Source organism: Rana temporaria, chromosome 8, assembly GCF_905171775.1.
Source record: "Rana temporaria chromosome 8, aRanTem1.1, whole genome shotgun sequence".
NCBI lineage: Eukaryota > Metazoa > Chordata > Amphibia > Anura > Ranidae > Rana > Rana temporaria.
In genome coordinates, this window is record NC_053496.1 from 46,308,062 (window position 1) to 46,328,135 (window position 20,074).

The following is a 20,074-nucleotide window of genomic DNA, read 5'->3' on the forward strand; positions in this document are numbered from 1 at the left end:
TGCTATCTTCGTGTGTTAGCTCAATTACTAACAGGCAGCCAGCGCGGTCTTCTGTGACGTCAGGTTCTTCTTCTCCCTTCTTCCGATGTTGACACGTCGCCTCTTCTCACTGCAATGATGGAAGCGCGTGGGGTGGGTACCTACCGGAGCATGATGGGACGGTGATGCCTATATAAATGGGATGCAAGGCGCGCTTCCATCATTGCAGTGAGAAGAGGCGACGTGTCAACATCGGAAGAAGGGAGAAGAAGAACCTGACGTCACAGAAGACCGCGCTGGCTGCCTGTTAGTAATTGAGCTAACACACGAAGATAGCAGGCAGCCAGCGCTGAAGAAGAAGGCACCGGACAGCTGCAGAAGAACCGGGGTGCGCCGAGTCAACAGCGGAGAGCGGCGAAGATAGAAGAAGACCCCCGGAGAGCGGAGAAGACCCCCGGAGAGCGGAGACGACCCCCCCCGGAGAACGGAAGAAGAAACCCCCCCCGGAGAGCGGAGAAGACCCCCGGAGAGCGGAAGAAGAAGCCCCCCCTGGTATTAGAGCTAAAGAAGACAGGGGGGCCTCCGGAGCAGACTAATAAATTATTTTAAAAACCCTTGTGTTGTGTGTTTAATAACTTTAACTTTTTGCTCCAGGTGAATGGGTAGGGGTACGATGTACCCCATATCCATTCACTTAGGGTGGGGGGCCGGTATCTGGGGGCCCCCTTATTTGAGGGGACTCCCAGATTCCGATAAGCCCCCGCCCGCAGACCCCGACAACCAATGGCAAGGGTTGTCGGGAAGAGGTCCTGTCCTCATCAACATGGGGACAGGGTGCTCTGGGGTGGGGGGGCCCGCAGTGCGCCCCCCTGCCCCAGAGCACCCAACCCCCCCATGTTGAGGGCATGCGGCCTGGCACGGCTCAGGAGAGGGGGGGGCGCTCGCTCGTCCCCACTCCATTTCCTGACCGGCCGGGTAGCGTGCTTTGGATACGGGTCTGGTATGGATTGTAGGGGGACCCCCTACATCGATTTTCCGGCATGGGGGGGTCTCCTTACAACCCATACCAGACCTAAGGGCCTGGTATGCTCCTGGGGGGGGAACCCATGCCGGTTTTGAATTTAAAAATTGCCGTGGAGTTCTCCCTCAGGAATGCATACCAAATGCCGTCGCTTGAATGGGCCTTTACAAGGTGTGACTAATTTTCCACATTGTAAAACCAGCCCTAGTTTTGCGCAAGCAAATCGGAACTTACGCAGAAATCACAATGCTGAAAAGCATTGTGGATCTGCTTAAGTCCTCATTTGCATACTCAAAGCTGCATTTCAATGAGAAATGCCCCCAGCGGCGGATGCGGTACTGCATCCTAAGATCTGACCGTGTAAGTGTCTTACACATGTCAGATTTTCTGCCTAACTTTGGAAAAAGCCTTTTGAGGATCGTTTCCAAAGTTAGGCACAGACTGAACAGCAGTTCCGCCTGCGTATCTCTTTTGGGAATCAGGCCCTATATGTAATGAATTGTTTTTTTTTTTACTTTCCACCATCCATTATCATCTGTCAATGCCATTAGCCTGGCACAACTGTTTTTAAAGTAGAACTCCAGGCAAACTGTTTAAACACAGATTAAATACATATATGGATGCTGTTTTACCTGACAACTTATTTGTAATTTTGTTAACCACTTCTGGACCACCCCATGCAGATATACTGCGGCAGGGCGGCCCTCCTGTGTGAAAATCACATACCTGTACATGATTTTGTGTACCGGGTCTGGGAAGCGCACACCGAAGGTGACCCACTCCCACTGTGATTGGACACATCGGGAGCCAATCAGCCAGTCTGGCCGACGCAATATCCGCTGGAACCCTGCGATTGTTCTGAGGTGAGGCAGAACGGCGGTCTGCCTATATAAATAAGGCAGACCGCCATTCTGTCAGAGGGAAAAATGGAGATCTTGCGTTTCAGAAACACGGATCTCTGTTTTCCCCCAGTCAAAGCACATCCCCCAAAGTTAGAAAGCACTCCCTAGGAACACATTTAACCCTTTGATCACCCCTGACCTTAACCCCTTAATGCCAGTGACATTTGTACAGTGACAGTGCATTTTCTTTAGCACTGATCGCTGTATTGGTGTCACTGGTCCCCAAAAAGTGTCACTTAGTGTCAGATTTGTGGACCGCAATGTTGCAGTCCCACTAAGAATCACTGATCGCCACCATTACTAGAAAAAAAATCCATAAATATATCCTATAGTTTGTAGACACTATGGGCCAGATTCAGGTAGCTTGGCGCATCTTTGTGCCGGCGTAGCACATCTCATATGCGCTACACCAACGTAACTCCTAGAGGCAAAAGCAGTATTCACAAAGCACTCGCTCCCTACGTTGCGCCAGCGTAACGTAAATTGGCTGGCGTAAGCCCGACTAATTCAAAGTAGGAAGGTAGTGGGCGTGATACATTTAAATTAACCGTGACCCCATGTAAATGAAGGGCCGAACGAACGGCGCATGCATGCTCAGAATCACGTTGCATATACTCCCTAAGATACGACGGCTCAATGCGTACGACGTGAACGTAACCTACGCCCAGCCCCATTCACGTACGACTTACATAAACGACATAAAATACGACGGCTGTTCCCTGGTCCATACCCTAACATGACTTACATCTGCTTTATGTGGAATAACTTTACACCGGACGTACGCCTTACGTAAACTGCGTAGAATACAGCGACGGGCGCAAGTACATCCGTGAATCCGCGTATCTCGGTCATTTGCATATTCGACGCATAAATCAATGGAAGCGCCCCTTGCGGTCAGCGTAAATATGCGCCCAAGATACGACGGCGTAGGAGACTTACGTCGGACGGATGGAGCCAAAATTCATGCGTATCTTATTTCAAGAATCAGGCGCAGAGATACGACGGCGCATTCGGGCACTTACGCGGCGTATCAGAACATATGTCGGCGTAAGTGCTTTCTGAATCCGGCTATATAACTTTTGTGCAAACTAACCAATATACACTTAGGGCCCTTTCACACGTACGGACCGTATGTCCACATTTTCATCCGTCCGATGCCACCAATGCGATCTCTTGATTGTCTACAGTAGGTGTTTGTGATATTGTGTTTTTAGCACGACAGCGTCGCGCTGATTCTCGGCGACATGGTGCCGAGATCTCGCCGACATCTCACACTCACTGGAATAGTGACAGCACATCCCAGCAAGCGCGTCATAGAAGCGACGGGAGATCCGACTTGGATTCCCGCCAATTCTACACGTGTGCGGCGTTTGTTATGAATCCTGAGGGGGAAGTCCCCGCCGGATTTTAAATAAAAATCCGGCATGGGTCCCCCCTCAGGAGCATACCGGGCCCTTAGGTCTGTTATGGGTTGTAAGGAGAGCCCCCCTACGCCGAAAAAAACGGCGTAGGGGGTCCCCCTACAATCCATACCAGACCCGTATCCAAAGCACGCTACCCGGCCAGCCAGGAAGGGAGTGGGGACGAGCAAGCGCCCCCCCCCCTCCTGAGCCGTACCAGGCTGCATGCCCTCAACATGGGGGGGTTGGGTGCTCTGGGGCAGGGGGGCGCACTGCGGCCCCCCCACCTCAGAGCACCCTGTCCCCATGTTGATGAGGACAGGGCCCCTTCCCGACAACCCTGGCCGTTGGTTGTCGGGGTATGCGGGCGGGAGGCTTATCGGAATCTGGGAGCCCCCTTTAATAAGGGGGTCCCCAGATACCGGCCCCCCACCCTAAGTGAATGAGTATGGGGTACATTGTACCCCTACCCATTCACCTGCAAGAAAAGTGGTAAAAACACAAATAAACCACACAGGGTATTAAAATATTTTATTAGTCTGCTCCGGATACCTACCCCACGTGGTAGGTATCACATGGGTAGGTACAGAGCATGATGGGACTGTGAGGCCTATATAGGTCCGATGCAAGGCGCGCATCCGTCATTTCAGCGAGAAAGACCGGCGTGTCAACATCGGGAGAAGAAGAGAAGTGAAGAACATGACGTCGCAGCACGGAAGAAGAACTCACAGCACGGAAGGAGGAGAAGAAGACATACAGCACGGAAGAAGGGACCGGACAGCGAGACGAAGAACCGGGGTGCGACGAGTCAACAGCGGAGAGCGGCGAACATAGAAGGAGACCCCCCGGATAGCGGAGAAGACCCGTCGGGATAGCGGAAGAAGAAGAGCCCCGCCGAAGACGCCGGAGGAAACCCGCCGGGGGGGTGGGGGCTTTTTTAAAAGCTACCCCCCCCCGGTGGTGGAAGAGAACAAGACGGCGGCCCCCACCCCCCCGAAGACGTCAAAGAAGAAGCTCCCCCTGGTAAAATAGCTAATAAAGAAGACAGGGGGCGGCCTCCGGAGCAGACTAATAAAATATTTTAATACCCTGTGTGGTTTATTTGTGTTTTTACCACTTTTCTTGCAGGTGAATGGGTAGGGGTACAATGTACCCCATACTCATTCACTTAGGGTGGGGGGCCGGTATCTGGGGACCCCCTTATTAAAGGGGGCTCCCAGATTCCGATAAGCCTCCCGCCCGCATACCCCGACAACCAACGGCCAGGGTTGTCGGGAAGGGGCCCTGTCCTCATCAACATGGGGACAGGGTGCTCTGAGGTGGGGGGGCCGCAGTGCGCCCCCCTGCCCCAGAGCACCCAACCCCCCCATGTTGAGGGCATGCAGCCTGGTATGGCTCAGGAGGGGGGGGGGGGCGCTCGCTCGTCCCCACTCCCTTCCTGGCTGGCCGGGTAGCGTGCTTTGGATATGGGTCTGGTATGGATTGTAGGGGGACCCCCTACGCCATTTTTTTCGGCGTAGGGGGGCTCTCCTTACAACCCATAACAGACCTAAGGGCCCGGTATGCTCCTGAGGGGGGACCCATGCCGGATTTTTATTTAAAATCCGGCGGGGACTTCCCCCTCAGGATTCATAACAAACGCCGCACACGTGTAGAATTGGCGGGAATCCAAGTCGGATCTCCCGTCGCTTCTATGACGGCTCTGTCTCCATCGCGGCAAGCCAGCTCGGTGCTGGCTCCCGCGATGGGGCTCGTAGGTGCTCAATCTCGCCGAGAAAGAGAGCGAGATTGACACAAAATCGGGTTCACCTACTGTAGCAATCAACCTGGGCACCAATCAGGGACTGATTAAAAATTGGGAAGCATTGTATCTACTGCCCAACTTAGGTGAAGTTGGGCAGTGAGTAGCTTCATATCCCGGACACAAATCCTTCTTGTAAAAGTCCAACTACGACTTTATACCAATAAAAGTCAGTGGGACAATCCAAAGTGTAAAGATTAAAAGTGAAGTACTAGTAAACGTAGAAGTAAAAGTGTTGATACTGAGAAAAGTGCTTAAGGCCCCTTTCAGACGTGCGGACCGTATGTCCGCTTTTTCATCCATCCGTTCGCGGATGAAAAAGGGACATACATTGGTCCCTATGTGATTGCGGGTGTCACCCGTAATCACCCGCCTCCGCAAAGATCCGATTTTGCGGACGGAAGAAAACCCTATTTTTTCTTCCGTCTGCGGATCGGATGAACACAGACACACAGTCCGTGTTCATCCGATCCCCCCATAGGGGAGAGCAGAGAAAAGACAGGGCGGTCCCTGCACAGTGTGTGGGGACCGCCCTGTCAGCCGCTGGCTCAGCGGGGATCAACAGAGCGATCCCCGCTGAGCTTACGGACACACGTAGGCGGATCATTACTGATCCACCCCGTGTGAAAAGGCCCTAAAGGGGTTGTAAAGGTTCATCTTTTATTTTCTAAATAGGTTCCTTTAAGCTAGTGCATTGTTGGTTCACTTACCTTTTCCTTCGATTTCCCTTCTAAATGTTTTTTTTCTTTGTTTGAATTTCTCACTTCCTGTTTTTCCTCAGTAAGCTTTCCACCATTTCATCCGAGCGGTGGAAAGTTATTTAGAATAGCTTACTGAACACCTTACTGAGGAGGAACAGGAAGTGAAAAATTCAGACAAAGAAAACAAAGAAAAAAAAAACATTTAGAAGGGAAATTGAAGGAAAAGGTAAATGAACCAACAATACACTAGCTTAAAGAAACCTATTTAGAAAATAAAAAACAAACCTTTACAACTTCTTTAATAATAAAGTGCTTAATATAAAAAGTGTATATAGCAGCAAGACTTCTGTAGTGTTGCCAGCACCAGTAAATATATATACGGTATAGTGAAGCAGCGCTAAATACTATAGGCAATATCTAAAATAAGGTGCTAGTAGATCAAATTAGCTAGAAATACAAACATCACATCCAAAAGTGTATTAAATTCAATTAAAATGTCATCAAAATAAGTTAAATTCAAAATAGTCCAATAATAAAGTGCATCCAAAAAGTCTAATGGATCAGAAAAATGAGTCTCTTAATATAAAACATTTCCCGTGCAAGAAAGAGGGAATGAGGGGCAAAAGGATGGGTAAGGGAGTCCAATTTGCATATATGGGATAATAGGCTATAGATGTCCTTTTAAAATCTACCCCCAGTAGTGCTACCTCACCTTAACCACTTCCATACCAGGTACTTACGCAGCTTCCCGCCCAAGCCAATTTTCAGCTTTCAGCACTGTCGCACTTTGAATGGCAATTGCGCGGTCATGCTGCACTGTACCCAAACAAAATTGGCGTCCTTTTTTCCCCACAAATAGAGCTTTCTTTTGGTGGTATTTGATCACCTCTGCGATTTTTTTTTTTGCGCAACAACTAAAAAAAGGCTGAAAATTTGGAAAAAAATTACGTTTTTATTTTTTTCTGTTAATTTTTTTGTAAATAAGTTTTCTCTTTCAATTACGGGCACTGATATGGCGGCACTAATGGGCACCGATGAGATGGCACTGATGGACATCGATGAGGTAGTACTGACGGGCACAGATGAGGTGGCACTGATTGGCGGCGCTGGTATGCGACACTGATGGGCACACATAGGCGGCACTGATGGGCACACATAGGCGGCACTGATGGGCACACATAGGCGGCACTGATGGGCACACATAGGCGGCACTGATGGGCACTCATAGGCGGCACTGATGGGCACTCATAGGCGGCACAGATGGGCACTCATGGGCGGCACTGATGGATACTTATGGGTGGCACAGATGGGCACTGCTAGGTGGGCACTGGGCATGGATGGGCACTGTGGGGTGGCACTGATGGACACTGGGGTGGCGCTGATGGACACTGGGGTGGCGCTGATGGACACTGGGGTGGCGCTGATGGACACTGGGGTGGCAGCACTGATTGTTGCCAGTCAGTGCCCATTTGTTGGCACTGACTGGCATCTTTTTTCTTTATGTTTTTTTTTTAATTTATTTTTTTAGACTTTTTTTTTTTTTTTTGGCTTTTTTTTTTTTTTTTTTGCCCACCCTGGTGCTCCAGGGTGGGCATCCCTGGTGGTCCAGTGTGGCGATCTGAGGGGGGGCTGCGCTGATAAACAATCAGCGCGAACCCCCCCTGACAGGAGAGCCGCCGATCGGCTATCCTCTACTCGCGTCTGTCAGACGCGAGTGAGGAAGAGCCATCGGCGGCTCTTCCTGTTTACATCGTGATCAGCCGTGGTTGGACACGGCTGATCACGTGGTAAAGAGTCTCCGCCGGAGGCTCTTTACCGAGATCGGAGATGCAGGGTGTCAGACTGACACCCCGCATCACCGATCGCCGCGATGCGCGCCCCCACGGGCGCGCGCGGCATGAAATCCTGCAGGACGTTCTAGAACGTCCTGTCAGGATTTCATAACCACTTCCCGGACGTAAATCGGCCATAGGCCGGGCGGGAAGTGGTTAAAGATGGACCCCAACGGGTCAAGTAGTGCATCAACGAACGTTTGTCATCCAACTATAGCTTTATCCTCCTCCTTGGTATGTCCTGGACAGGGAATCACTGCAGTTTTCATCCGATCCCAGTTCCACGGCCTGCTCCTTAGAGATAATATCTCCAGATCCACAAGATTAGAAGCAGAAGAGAAGAATCTCCATAGTGTATTAGTTAAAAACTCTTACGTTTATTTAAAAATTAGCAAGACAGTTCAAAATGGCATAACAAGCCAGCAATGAAAAAACGTGTCAAACACAGGGACTTCTGGTCACGCCCCCCGAAACCAGAAGTGACATCACCAAACTCCTCCCGACACGTTGCATCACAACACACATGACTTTATCAAGGGTAGCCAACACGTTTTGGAGGTCCAAAAACACCCCTTTCATCAGTGCTTAACCACTTGACCTTTGGAGGATTTACCCCCTTCACAACCAGGCCACTTTTTGCAAATAATCACAGCAGAAGCAGCACTCCAGCACACGCACCTCCTGCAGGTGGAAGTGCAGGATCATGTGCATACACATGATCCTGTTCACAGCTGCCGCCCTGTAGCAGTAAAAGTGCTGTAAGTTTGCCAGAGAACAATGTGAATGGACTTAAAGTGAACTGGACCTATAATAGTATGATTTCCAGTGTAAATAAAAGCATTGGTCTTGTCAGCAGTGGCATGACACATCAAATTACATTTTTCATGAATACTTTTTGGGCAATAAATGCTGTTTGAGAGAGTTCAGGACATCATAAAGACTGATCTATCTATCTATCTATTTTTTGGTATCTATCAATTAACAATAAAATTGGTACTCCCCCAGCCACAAGGTCCAGGAGCGCATCCACGTGAATGCCCGACCACTCCTCCAGAAGTGCACTCGTGAGGCCAGGCACTGACATGGAATGAGAAGGCCAGCCTGCAGCCCCTGATTCAACCCACCCCAAAGACTCTTCACGGGGGTCTTTGTCTATCTAGCTATCTATCTCTCTATTTTATATATTTATCTATTCACAATAAAATTGGGACACCAAAAATTGTTCTTGCACAGGGTTCCTTTGCTGACTATTAGCTAGATTCAGTAAGGGTGTCCTAACTTTGCGGCGGCGTAGCGTATCGTGTTTACACTACGCCACCGTAAGTTAGCGAGGCAAGTACATGATTCACATAGTACTTGACTGCTAAGTTACGGCGGCGTAGCCTAAAGCGGGCGGGCGTAAGGGCGCCTAACTCAAAATAGGCTGAGGGGGCGTGTTTAATGTTAATTTTCTTTGACCTGCCGTGATTTACGTTTTTTTGGAATGGCACATGCGCCGTCCGCCTTCATATCCCAGTGTGCATTGCGTCAACATACGCCGCACGTGCCTATTGGTTTCGACGTGGACGTAAATCCCTATTTACAGACGACTTACGCAAACGACGTAAAATTTTCGAATTTCGAAGCGGGAACGGCGGCCATACTTTAACATTACTATTCCAACTATTTGATGGAATATCTTTAGGCCTGATAATACGTTACGTAAATGGCGTATCTGTACTGCGGCGGCCGGGCGTACGTTCGTGAATAGGCGTATCTAGTGATTTACATATTCTACGCCAACCGCAATGGAAGCGCCACCTAGCGGCCAGCCTAAATATTGCACCCTAAGATAGGACGGCGCAAGCCGTCGTATCTTAGATAGGTTTAAGTGTATCTCTGTTTGAGAATACACTTAAACTTAGGTCGGCACAGATTCCGAGTTAGGTCGGCGTATCTACTGATACGCCGACCTAACTCTTACTGAATCTAGCTATATGTCTACCTCTTTCTTCCATTCAAAGACTAATGCCTTGTACACGCGATCGGAATTTCCGATGGAAAAAGTCAGATGGAATTTTTTCATCTGATATTCCGACAGTGTGTGTGCCCCATCGGAAATTCCGATGGACTTAGAAAGAGAACATGTTCTCTTTTTTTCTGATGAAAAAAATGTATATCGGAAATTACGTTCGTCTGTATTTAACTCCGACGGAGAAAAACACATGCATGCTCAGAATCAAGTCGACACATGCTCGGAAGAATTCAACTTAATTTTTCTCGGCTCGTAGTGACAGTCGTAGTGTTGTACTTCACCGCGTTTTGGACGGATGGAATTTGGTGTGACAGTGTGTATGCAAGACAGCTTGAATGGAATTCCGTCAGAAAAATCCGTTGGAGTTTATCCCAATGGAAATTCCGATCGTGTGTACGGGGCATAAGACTTTTTCCCCAAATTGACCATATTTTGACAAAATTACACCCTTTTTTATAAGCTCCACCTGTAAGGGTTCCAAATCTGTACTGACATGCTAAAATTTGGACTGCTTGGGGCGTGGTCTACAAACACTGAACTATAATGAATTACACAATGAAAGATTGGCCTAAAGACAAACAGAATTGAGTGCCAAAGAGTTAATCCACCAACTGGTACCCAACAGGAAGCAAGGGAACTATTTAAAAAATCCTTATTACAGGAACTAAAAGACAAACAGGTGCAGCCTCAGAAAAAAATCTAGGCTACATTTTAAAACTCAATACAGTCTATGTTCTACATTGAAGCATAAAGCTTTTTGGTCTTGTTGATGTCACAACATCTTAAATACCTGTTTTTTTATTCATTTTTTAAGGAAACATCTGTCTCCAATATTGAAATGACAAAGTTCCTATCTCTGATTCTGGTTATCAGTTCCTTACCAGGTGAGTTCAGGATTCTGCTAATGGTTTTAATGTTGCAAAATGTGTTTTATTTTTTTATTTGTTTTTGTAAATGTAATATCTCAACACTAGTGTATAAGTATATGTATTCCAATCTCTAAGAAAAAGTTTATATAGTAACAAATGGTGATATTGAGAATAACAGTGATAGCTGGGTTGATTTAATAAAGAAATAGAAGCAATTCACCAATCAAAGTGAAAGTTAGTGAATCAAGTAAAGTTGTTCATTTTGAATACCTAATTGTGTGGTAGAAAAAATAAATAAAAAATCTTACACATGGTTGAGTATTCAAAGTGGACATAGCTTCACTTTGTTCATTAACATTTACTTTACATTTATAGTGAATAGGTCAGCACTCTTCTTCTTTAATAAATCTATCCCGGTGACTTTAAAACATCAAGATTTAACCTGTGTATAACTATATATGTCTTTAAAGTCAAAGGATGTGCGTGGGAATAAAAAAAAATATCACATAGACCAGCAGGCAAAATAATATGCTTACAATATCATTGTGATGAGTCTCTAGCAACTAGGAATGTTTATACTAGAGTTAAGGGGTGAATGTAGGAAATTTCTGCAGGTTGCTTTTAATATTTTCTGCAAAAATGTAATATTATAATTAGTAATAATAATAATAATAATAATAATAATAATAAATAATAATAATTATAGTTACAATATTAGCATTACTCTTACAAGTTTAAATGTGTTGCAGTGATAACTTTACAAACATATATCTATATATATATATATTTATTAAATAACTGTTTTTAACTTTAACTTTATATTTAACTGCTGCTCAAAAAGGTTTATGCACTTAAATAATAATAAAAAAAAAAAAGCAAGTATAATTTTGCCACTTTTAAAGATCTTACATTAGAATCATCACTTATATTATTTGTTTTCTGTTAATGAATAGAAAGGCTACACAAATATTGGAATATTATTCGTAGAAATAAAAATATTATTAAAAATAAAAATATGTAAAAACAAATGATAATATTGCTGCTATTACTACTACTACTACTATAAAAAAATGTGAAAACAAATGATACTACTATTGGTATGATACTAATTAATACTATTAAACACATGCAAAAGCAAATTATGCTAATATTACAGCTAATAATAACAATAATAACTACAATAATAATAATACTACTATTTAAAAAAATGTAAAAACGAATAATGCTGGTACTACCCCTACTACTACTATTACTACTACTAATAATAATAATAATAGTTACAATATTAGCACACTATTACAACTTGTAATGTGTTATAGTAATAACTTTACACACATATATACGGTAGTTAACGGCTGCTCAATAAGGTGTATACACTGAAATAATAAAAAAGTAAAAATAATTTTGCCACTATTATAAGATCTTACATTAGAATCATGATTTATATTGATCTTTACAATTTTTGTCACTTTTGATGACTAGAAAGGCTACGCAAATATTGAAATGTTATGCATATCAATAAAAATATTTAAAAAAAAATAAAAACATGTAATAACAAATGAGTATAGTACTGCTACTACTACCACTATTAAAAAAATGTAAAAACAAATGATAGTATTACTGATATGATAATGACACTATTAAAAAATGTAAAAACTAATTATGCTAATACTACAGCTAATAATATTAAATATTTATAATAATAATTATGTATATAGTTATTATTATTATTATTATTATTATTATTATTATTATTATTATTATTATTATTATTATTATTATTATACTAGGTAAACATTTTTTTAAACAAATTATGCTACTAATACCCCTACTACTATCACTACTACTACTACTACTACTACTACTACTACTAGTACTACTATTACTACTACTAATAATAATATAAATAATAATAATATCAATAATAATAATTGATAGAATTTTGAAGAAGCCAAGAAGCATAGAGTTTACATTCTTTTAATGTAATAATGATTTAATGTGTCTCAACCTTGTATCATTGGCAGGTTGTAGTTTAGTAAATGTGAAACAACCTGAAAGACTTCTCCTTGTTCAGTCAGGAAAACCAGTGGTGCTGAACTGCGATCAGGATGCAAGTAACTACTACTACATGTACTGGTACCAACACAAAGCAGGACAGGGGATGAAGCTCATGGTCCTCTCCATAGAAGTTAAATCTGAAGACATGGAGTCGGGTTTTAAGGACAGATGGGATTTAAAGAGGCCTTCAGTTTTTAACTCCTCTCTTCACTTGAAAGAGTCCAAGAAGGAAGATTCTGCCACATATTTCTGTGCTGCGAGTATGCACAGTTTGAAATTGTAGAGTGGGACCCGGTAATAAACAGTGTTACCGTAACTTATTAATACAGCAGGGGGCGCTCCTCTTTATCTCTTCACTTTGGCAACAGAAGCAATTTTTATTGATCCGGAAAAGGATATTAACCCCTTGCTGACAACTGCTTTCCAGTTCATCAAGCAAGGATCAAGCAAGGATTTGATAGCTTAAAGCATGGATGCTCAACCTGTGGCCCTCCAGCTGTTGCAAAACTACAAGTCCCATGATGCATTACAAGGCTGACAGTTACAAACGTGAATCTTAAGGGCAGTGGCATGATGGGACTTGTAGTCCCGCAACAGCTGGAGGGCCACAAGTTGAGCACCCATGGCTTAAAACAGGGGTAGGCAACCTTGGCACTCCAGCTGTGGTGAAACTACAAATCCCATTATCCTTCTGCCACTAGGAGTCATGTCTGTGATTGTCAGGGTCTTGTAATTTCTCATGGGACTTGTAGTTTCAAAACAGCTGGACGGCCGAGGTTGCCTACCCCTGGTTTAAAGGATACGGTTACCTTTTCAGGCATAATTTCACTTTTCATAATAAATAGAAGCGTTTTCCAATGCCATTCTTGCCCAGCCATCCCAATGTCACTTACCTTGTCCACAGGAGATTTAAAATCTTGTCAATTTATTTGAATATTTTAACTGATTTTCAGATTCTATCACTTCCTGTAGATCGTCTCTCAGAGGTCACTTCCCTTTAGGTCATCTCCCAGAAGCCTACATTTCCCAGTTGAAGTCTTTGTAATATGAAACGCGTCGGTATTGATAAGGCCTTTCCATGCCATTGCGCCTTCTTTAAATGTTATGCTTTTTTGATAACAGAGGAGATTTTTTACTTGATGCATCACATCTTGAAATCTATGTAAAGCCTTGTATTCCAAATAGGCCCATAACTATACGTTTTTTCACTATGTGGAGGCTTTTTGTTGTATATTATGGTTGCTGCTAACCATAAACCTACTGTAGCGCCTGGTTACTTTAAAGTACCGGTGCTATTTAAATTTGGAGGGAGATCAGAGTGTAGTTAAACTCTGATCTGGATAAAATGTTCAAATTGGGTCTCCGTCTCAGCTTGCCTGTGCTGTGGGCTCATTCTGTTGTGCTGGGGTGTTCTTCCCACCCCAGTGCAATAGATGGCAGCAGTGGAGTCAAGGTTTGGGTGCTCTTCCTCAGCAGGAGGGTTGAGACTCGCTGTGCATGCTGGGGGAGGGTATTTATGGGGCAGACGCCATTTGTTCTGGGTCTTCTTCTTCAAGTGCGGCATCCACCTTTTAGGATGTCTGCACCACGGCACCCCGGCATTATGGCCTACCTGGCCAGGGCGTGCATGCCACGCGGAGTTCCTGGTTCTAGGACCATATGGGTCCGGAACATTTGAGTCGTGGCAGGGAGCCCAGTGGTCGACTGGGTTCCCAATCCTGAACATCCCAAGCGGTATAGCTATTCGGTGGGGAGTCCATCTGAGGAGAGCCAATGAGAGGCTGGCGATCCAAAAGGGTCTCGACAATCCACCAGGGATCGAGGTATCCGGACACTGGGAGGCTGGTCACCTGTCAGTCGGTACCTGAAAGAAATTAGAAGGAGATCCAGGCGTAATTCCACTAAGGAGGTACATCTCCGTAACTACAATCAGGAGGGCCTGTGGCAGAGGCTTCTCACTGAATTCATTCTAGGAGGGTCTGTGGCAGAGACTTCTTCTCAAAGGTTCGAGCGATACTCTGGCTGCCAGGTCAGTGAGAGAGGCCTGTCCGGGTACGCTATTTCCACTCAAGCAGGAGTGGCGCAAAGAAGTGTTACACATGGGAGCAGGACTGTTTCCCTACCACTACGCCTGAATTTGCTATTCTTCTTCTTCCTTCAACTTTACCTTCTTCACCACAAATTTATCATTTTTACCAGGCTGGGTAATAAAGAGCACAGCAAAAGACACTTGTTGCGGACATTCCTTTACTTCTGCTGTGTGCACCATTCACCCCTAGGAATTTGGAGAGCCACAAGGTAAATGTGCCACCCAAAACAAACCAGCAGCTCCTCCAGGGGTAGTGCTACACTACCAATAGTTTTTTTGGTGGAAGGAGGTTTTTACCATCTTGGACATTACCATCCTAATCCATTTTTCCACTTGCCGGGTTGGGGTTGTCTGAAGTGGCTCAGTTGAGGAGGAGGAATTGCACCACTCGCTATCCAGAGCTTTGATATCACATGCATGATTGATGCTACCTTCTGGTAAGTATATTTGATCTTCTCCCATGGGTGGTGGATGCACACATGGTGGTGACTCCTTTAGTCCTACACTTCTGTATTTCCTCCCATTACCATATATGAATGGATTAACACTTTAATCACCAAGAAGACTGTACAACTAATGTTTAATTATTTGCATAGTGCACTTTATTTTGTGATACTATCAATTAAATGATGGTCTTAGAGTTTTTGTATATGTTAATCACATTTTATTTTGTATATCACGATATGTTGATATGTTAATACTCAACATTTGATTTTTAGCTCTGCACTGTTTTCACTCTATGTAGTACAAGGGCCTGTCTGATTTGATACAAATGAAATGGACTGTTCAGGTGTTCCCCTTATATTGCATAGTTCTGGTAAATATAAAGGGAATTGTATAGAGACTGTACTATAATATTACATAGTGTATGGCCATCTTTATACATACACATAAGGAAATGGACAGAGACACTCAATTATCAGGCACCATTCACATCTCCACATGTGTTTGTTTTGGAGCATTTACACTAATCAGGCAAGTGAATGGCCCTGCCCTACACGCAACACTCACCCCAGAGAAGCTCCAGAACTTTTTTTTGAGTGGAGCATGGTCTGTTACCGCATTTTGTGGTGCATTTGTCACACTTGTCGTGTCTTTAACTTGTAATGACAACACAAATACAATGAAAATTTGCAGCATGTTTCTGAAACGCATGGCAAAGCGTGCATTTTTGTGTGGTATGCTTTGCCATGTGTTCCGAAGCACACAGATGTGAATGGAGCTTCCATGTTCTTGTGTAAATGCACCAATTTCATTTTCAGGCCCCATTCACACCTAGATTAGTGGGAGCGCATTTTTTTGGCTCGTTTTTCCCATGATACACATAGGCAGCAAGCAGAGGCAGGAATTAGCTGGGGTCATACACTGGAAATCAGGCACCAGCTGAGTCAATGGTGCAAGCCAGAGGTCATACACAGATCAGTAGTCAGAAGCGGAGTTATTGAAGCAAGCCGAGGGTCAGAGCCAGGAATGGAGACAAGACAGGTCAAAGGCAAGCTGGGTCAGTAACAGGAAATCCAATAATAGCATAAGCAGGAACTCAGGATCACACGGGGGAGCTGAAGGTCATCCAGCAACTAGTATGAAGCTACTGCAGCTGTTCGTGGCCCTGTGCGAATGTGCATTTGCATTGGGGAATGCCTATATGCAGTGCCGGCTGGTGCTAAAAAAAATTGCTAAAAAAATTGGGGGGGCGTGAATAAACCCCTCCATGTCTGCACAAACGGAGCTCCTCAGAGGTCACAGCTCCCCTGATACCCGGCGCTGTGGCTTCCGTGTTAACCCGTGTTAACCTGGTCTTTCCGCATTTTAAATCTTCAGCCTCCTGTCCTGACTGGCCGAGATGAGAAGCCGGAAACCAATGACGAATATTGATTCATTAAAATCACAAAATGGGAGCATTCGGGGTGCGAGGACAACATAAAGAAAGCCAATTAGAACCCCTAGCAATATATAAAAGAACCCTACGTTTCCATGGAACCCTGATTTAGAAGCTGTTATGAAGGCTAGAAAGGGGCAGAGTCCTGTAGTCCCATCCTGTTTCCCTTGTCCTGATACAGTACAGTAAGGCCCCGTACACACCATAGAATCCATCCGCTGAAAAATCTCAGCGGATCGGTTTCAGCGGATAGATTCTATGGTGTGTACAATCCAGCGGATCTGTTTCCGTGGATTTTTATCCCCTGGGATGGATTTCAAGCGGATATAAATTTGAAGACATGCTTTCAAATCTATCCGCTTGAATCCATCCCAACGGATTGATCCGCTGGTCTGTACAGACTCACCGGATCAATCCGTCTGAAGGGATCCCCCGCATGCGTCGTAATGATTCGACGCATGCGTGGAATTTCTAATATGACAGTGTCGCGCTCGTCGCCGCGTCATCATCGCAGCGACGGCGCGACATGTCATCGCGAGGGGATTTCGGCGCGGATTTCGATCCTATGGTGAGTACACTCCATCGGATCCAAATCCGCTGAAATCCTCGAGAGGATTTATCCGTGGAAACGGTCCGCTGGACCGTATCCGCGGATAAATCCTCTCGTGTGTACTAGGCCTAAGTGTTATTGATATTTTGTCATCAAACAAATGGGGTTAAGTGCAGAAGCCTTTGTTCCCTATTAAGACCTGCTCTACCAAATAAAAATCAAACTCTCTGCCTAACAAAATCCACATTAACTATTAACAGATATTTTAGCCAATAAAAGCAAAACTTCCTATCAGAAGCTACACTATCTACCAAGAGCCACACAAAGTGAAATTCTTTTTTTTTTTCCAACTATAAATTTTTTATTATATCAATAAAATAGTACATACATACAGCAAAAGCATAAATGACAGAGTTGCAGTACAAACAAAACAGCAGAGATATAATCAGATCTGTAAAGGCTGTGCTTGTAAACATGGTACGGGCCTTGATAACCTAGACCAGTCTAGCCCAACTGGGTTCTAACTGTAGGACTGGAAGGACATCACGATAAGTAATGGTACAGCCTGTACTATAGAAAGAGTAAAAATAAATAAATAAAGATAAAAATAAAATAAAAATAAAATAAATACAAACAAAATATCCACTATAAACTAATAAAATATTCATTGCTCTACACCTGCATACTGCTTAATACTAAGCATAAATGTTTTCAAAAACTCAAGTAGAAATTAAATATTGCAATCTTTTAAATAGGCGGAGGCTCTATGATGTGTTAGTCATGTTTTCCATTTTTTCCTAAAAGAGGGGATTGTGTGGTTTTTATAAGCTAGCATCAGCTCGGATTGAGCTTGGGTATTCACTCTATTTATAACCGTGGAAATATTAGGTGCTTCTGTGGATTTCCATAGTTTAGTAACAGTTAGTCTCGAGGCTATCAAGATATGGGTCACGACAGTTCTATAAATGGTAGGGTATATCTCCAGGTCAATGCCCAGTAAAGCTGAGGCAGGTGTAAGCGTAAGCAGGTTGCCTGTGAAATCTGCTATGAAGGATGATATTGAGTTCCAAAAGCTTCTCAGTGATTTGCAACTTCAAAGAGTGTGTACAAAGTGAAATTCTCAATCAAGAACACTACCTACCAAGATTCAAACTGTCTATCCACAGCCACTCTACCTAACAAGATCCAACTTCCTATGCAAGGTCACTCTACCGATCAGGAGCCACACTTTTGACTCACACAAGAGTCAATCTATCTAACAAGAGCTTCACTATCTACCAAGGCCAACTCTATCTCTATCCAACTCTATCTAACAAGAGCTACACTTAGACATGTGCATTTCGTTTCGTTACGAATTCGAATTCGGACGAATTTTCCATTATTCGGAAATTCGTATGCATCTGAATTTCCGAATTACAAAATTAACGAATTTAAACAAATTCGAAAAAACGCGAACGAAATTCGAATCGAATTTGAAAAAATAGAAATCGATTTTCTAAAAACTGCAATAAAATAGAATATAAAACAATAAAGCAATAGAATCAAAAAGAATAGAATTGAAGTTAATAGAATGTAATAAAATAGAACATGACAGTCTTCCGAAATTCGAATAGTATACATTTTAATTCTAGAATAGATTGGAAAATAATAAAAATTTATGGAAACTAAAATATAAAAGAATAGAAAAACAATAGAACAGAATAGAATCAATTATAATATATATTATATTTTATTCTATTCTCTTGTTTTTCTTTTCTATTCCATTCTAATCTTTTCTATTCAAATTTGAATTCATTTTACACACAATTCGAATTTCTTATTGAATGAAATCGAATTTGAATAGAAAAGATTATAAAAGATTAGTTTCATATTAGAATTTGAATTTTTTTTTACCGAATTCCTAAAAAGTCGATCAAATTTGAAAAATGTAATTCGATTAGAAAACATCTACTGCATTCGAAAAAATTCTACCGCATTTTAAAAAAATCTACCAAATTAGAAAAAACTACCGCATCTGAAAAAAATCTACTAAATTAGAAAAAACTACCACATTCGATTTTTTTTTTTACATATAACCATTTTCCAAAATTCGAATTTCATATAGAATGAAATCGAATTGGAATACAAAAGATTAGAATAGGATCGAAAAGTAAAAAAACTAGAAAAACAATAGAACAGAATAAAATATAATATTTTATTCGCTTTTGTTCTATTGTTTTTCTAGTCTATTCTTTTATATTATTTTCTATTCAAATCTTTTCTATTCTAATTCAAATTCATTCTATATGAAATTCGAACTTCTGAAGCTTTTTTCCAAATGTCCAGAATTTCGTATAGAATGAATTAGAATCGAAAAGAATAGAAAAGAAAATAATAGAAAAGAATGGCATAGAAATATTATATATATATATAAAATATCATTTTTTTTATTCTGTTCTATTGTTTTTCTATGCTATTCTTTTCTATTCTATTCTAATCTTTTCTATTAAAATTCGAATTTCAGAAGATGGCTTCAGAAGTTCGAATATATATATATATATATATATATATATATATATATATATATATATATATATATATATATATATATAAAACACCTTCTGAAATTTAAATTTCATATAGAATGAAATCGAATTTCATGAAAAAACAATAAAACAGAACAGAAAATGTGTGTGTGTATATACCATCTTCCAAAATTCGAATTCGAAAAATGAAAACAAATAGATTTAGTCACAGCAAATAAATATAAAGTAAAAACACGTATATACAGTATACGTTGATGTGCCTGCCTGTGCCATTCTGCTGACGTATATGTATATGAGGCGGTCCTTAAGTGGTTAACTTGTAATGACAACACAAATACAATGAAAATTTGCAGCATGTTTCTGAAACGCATGGCAAAGCGTGCATTTTTGTGTGGTATGCTTTGCCATGTGTTCCGAAGCACACAGATGTGAATGGAGCTTCCATGTTCTTGTG

The 20,074-nt window shown here is 42.7% G+C and overlaps 1 gene segment (V, D, J or C); it reads left to right on the forward strand.

Moving 5' to 3' along the window:
* The first annotated feature begins 10,178 nt into the window (after positions 1-10,178).
* On the forward strand, positions 10,179-13,110 carry LOC120910354. The segment is given in 2 exon segments: positions 10,179-10,534; positions 12,544-13,110. Coding segments are annotated over 2 exon segments (432 nt in total).
* Positions 13,111-20,074: the final 6,964 nt, after the last annotated feature.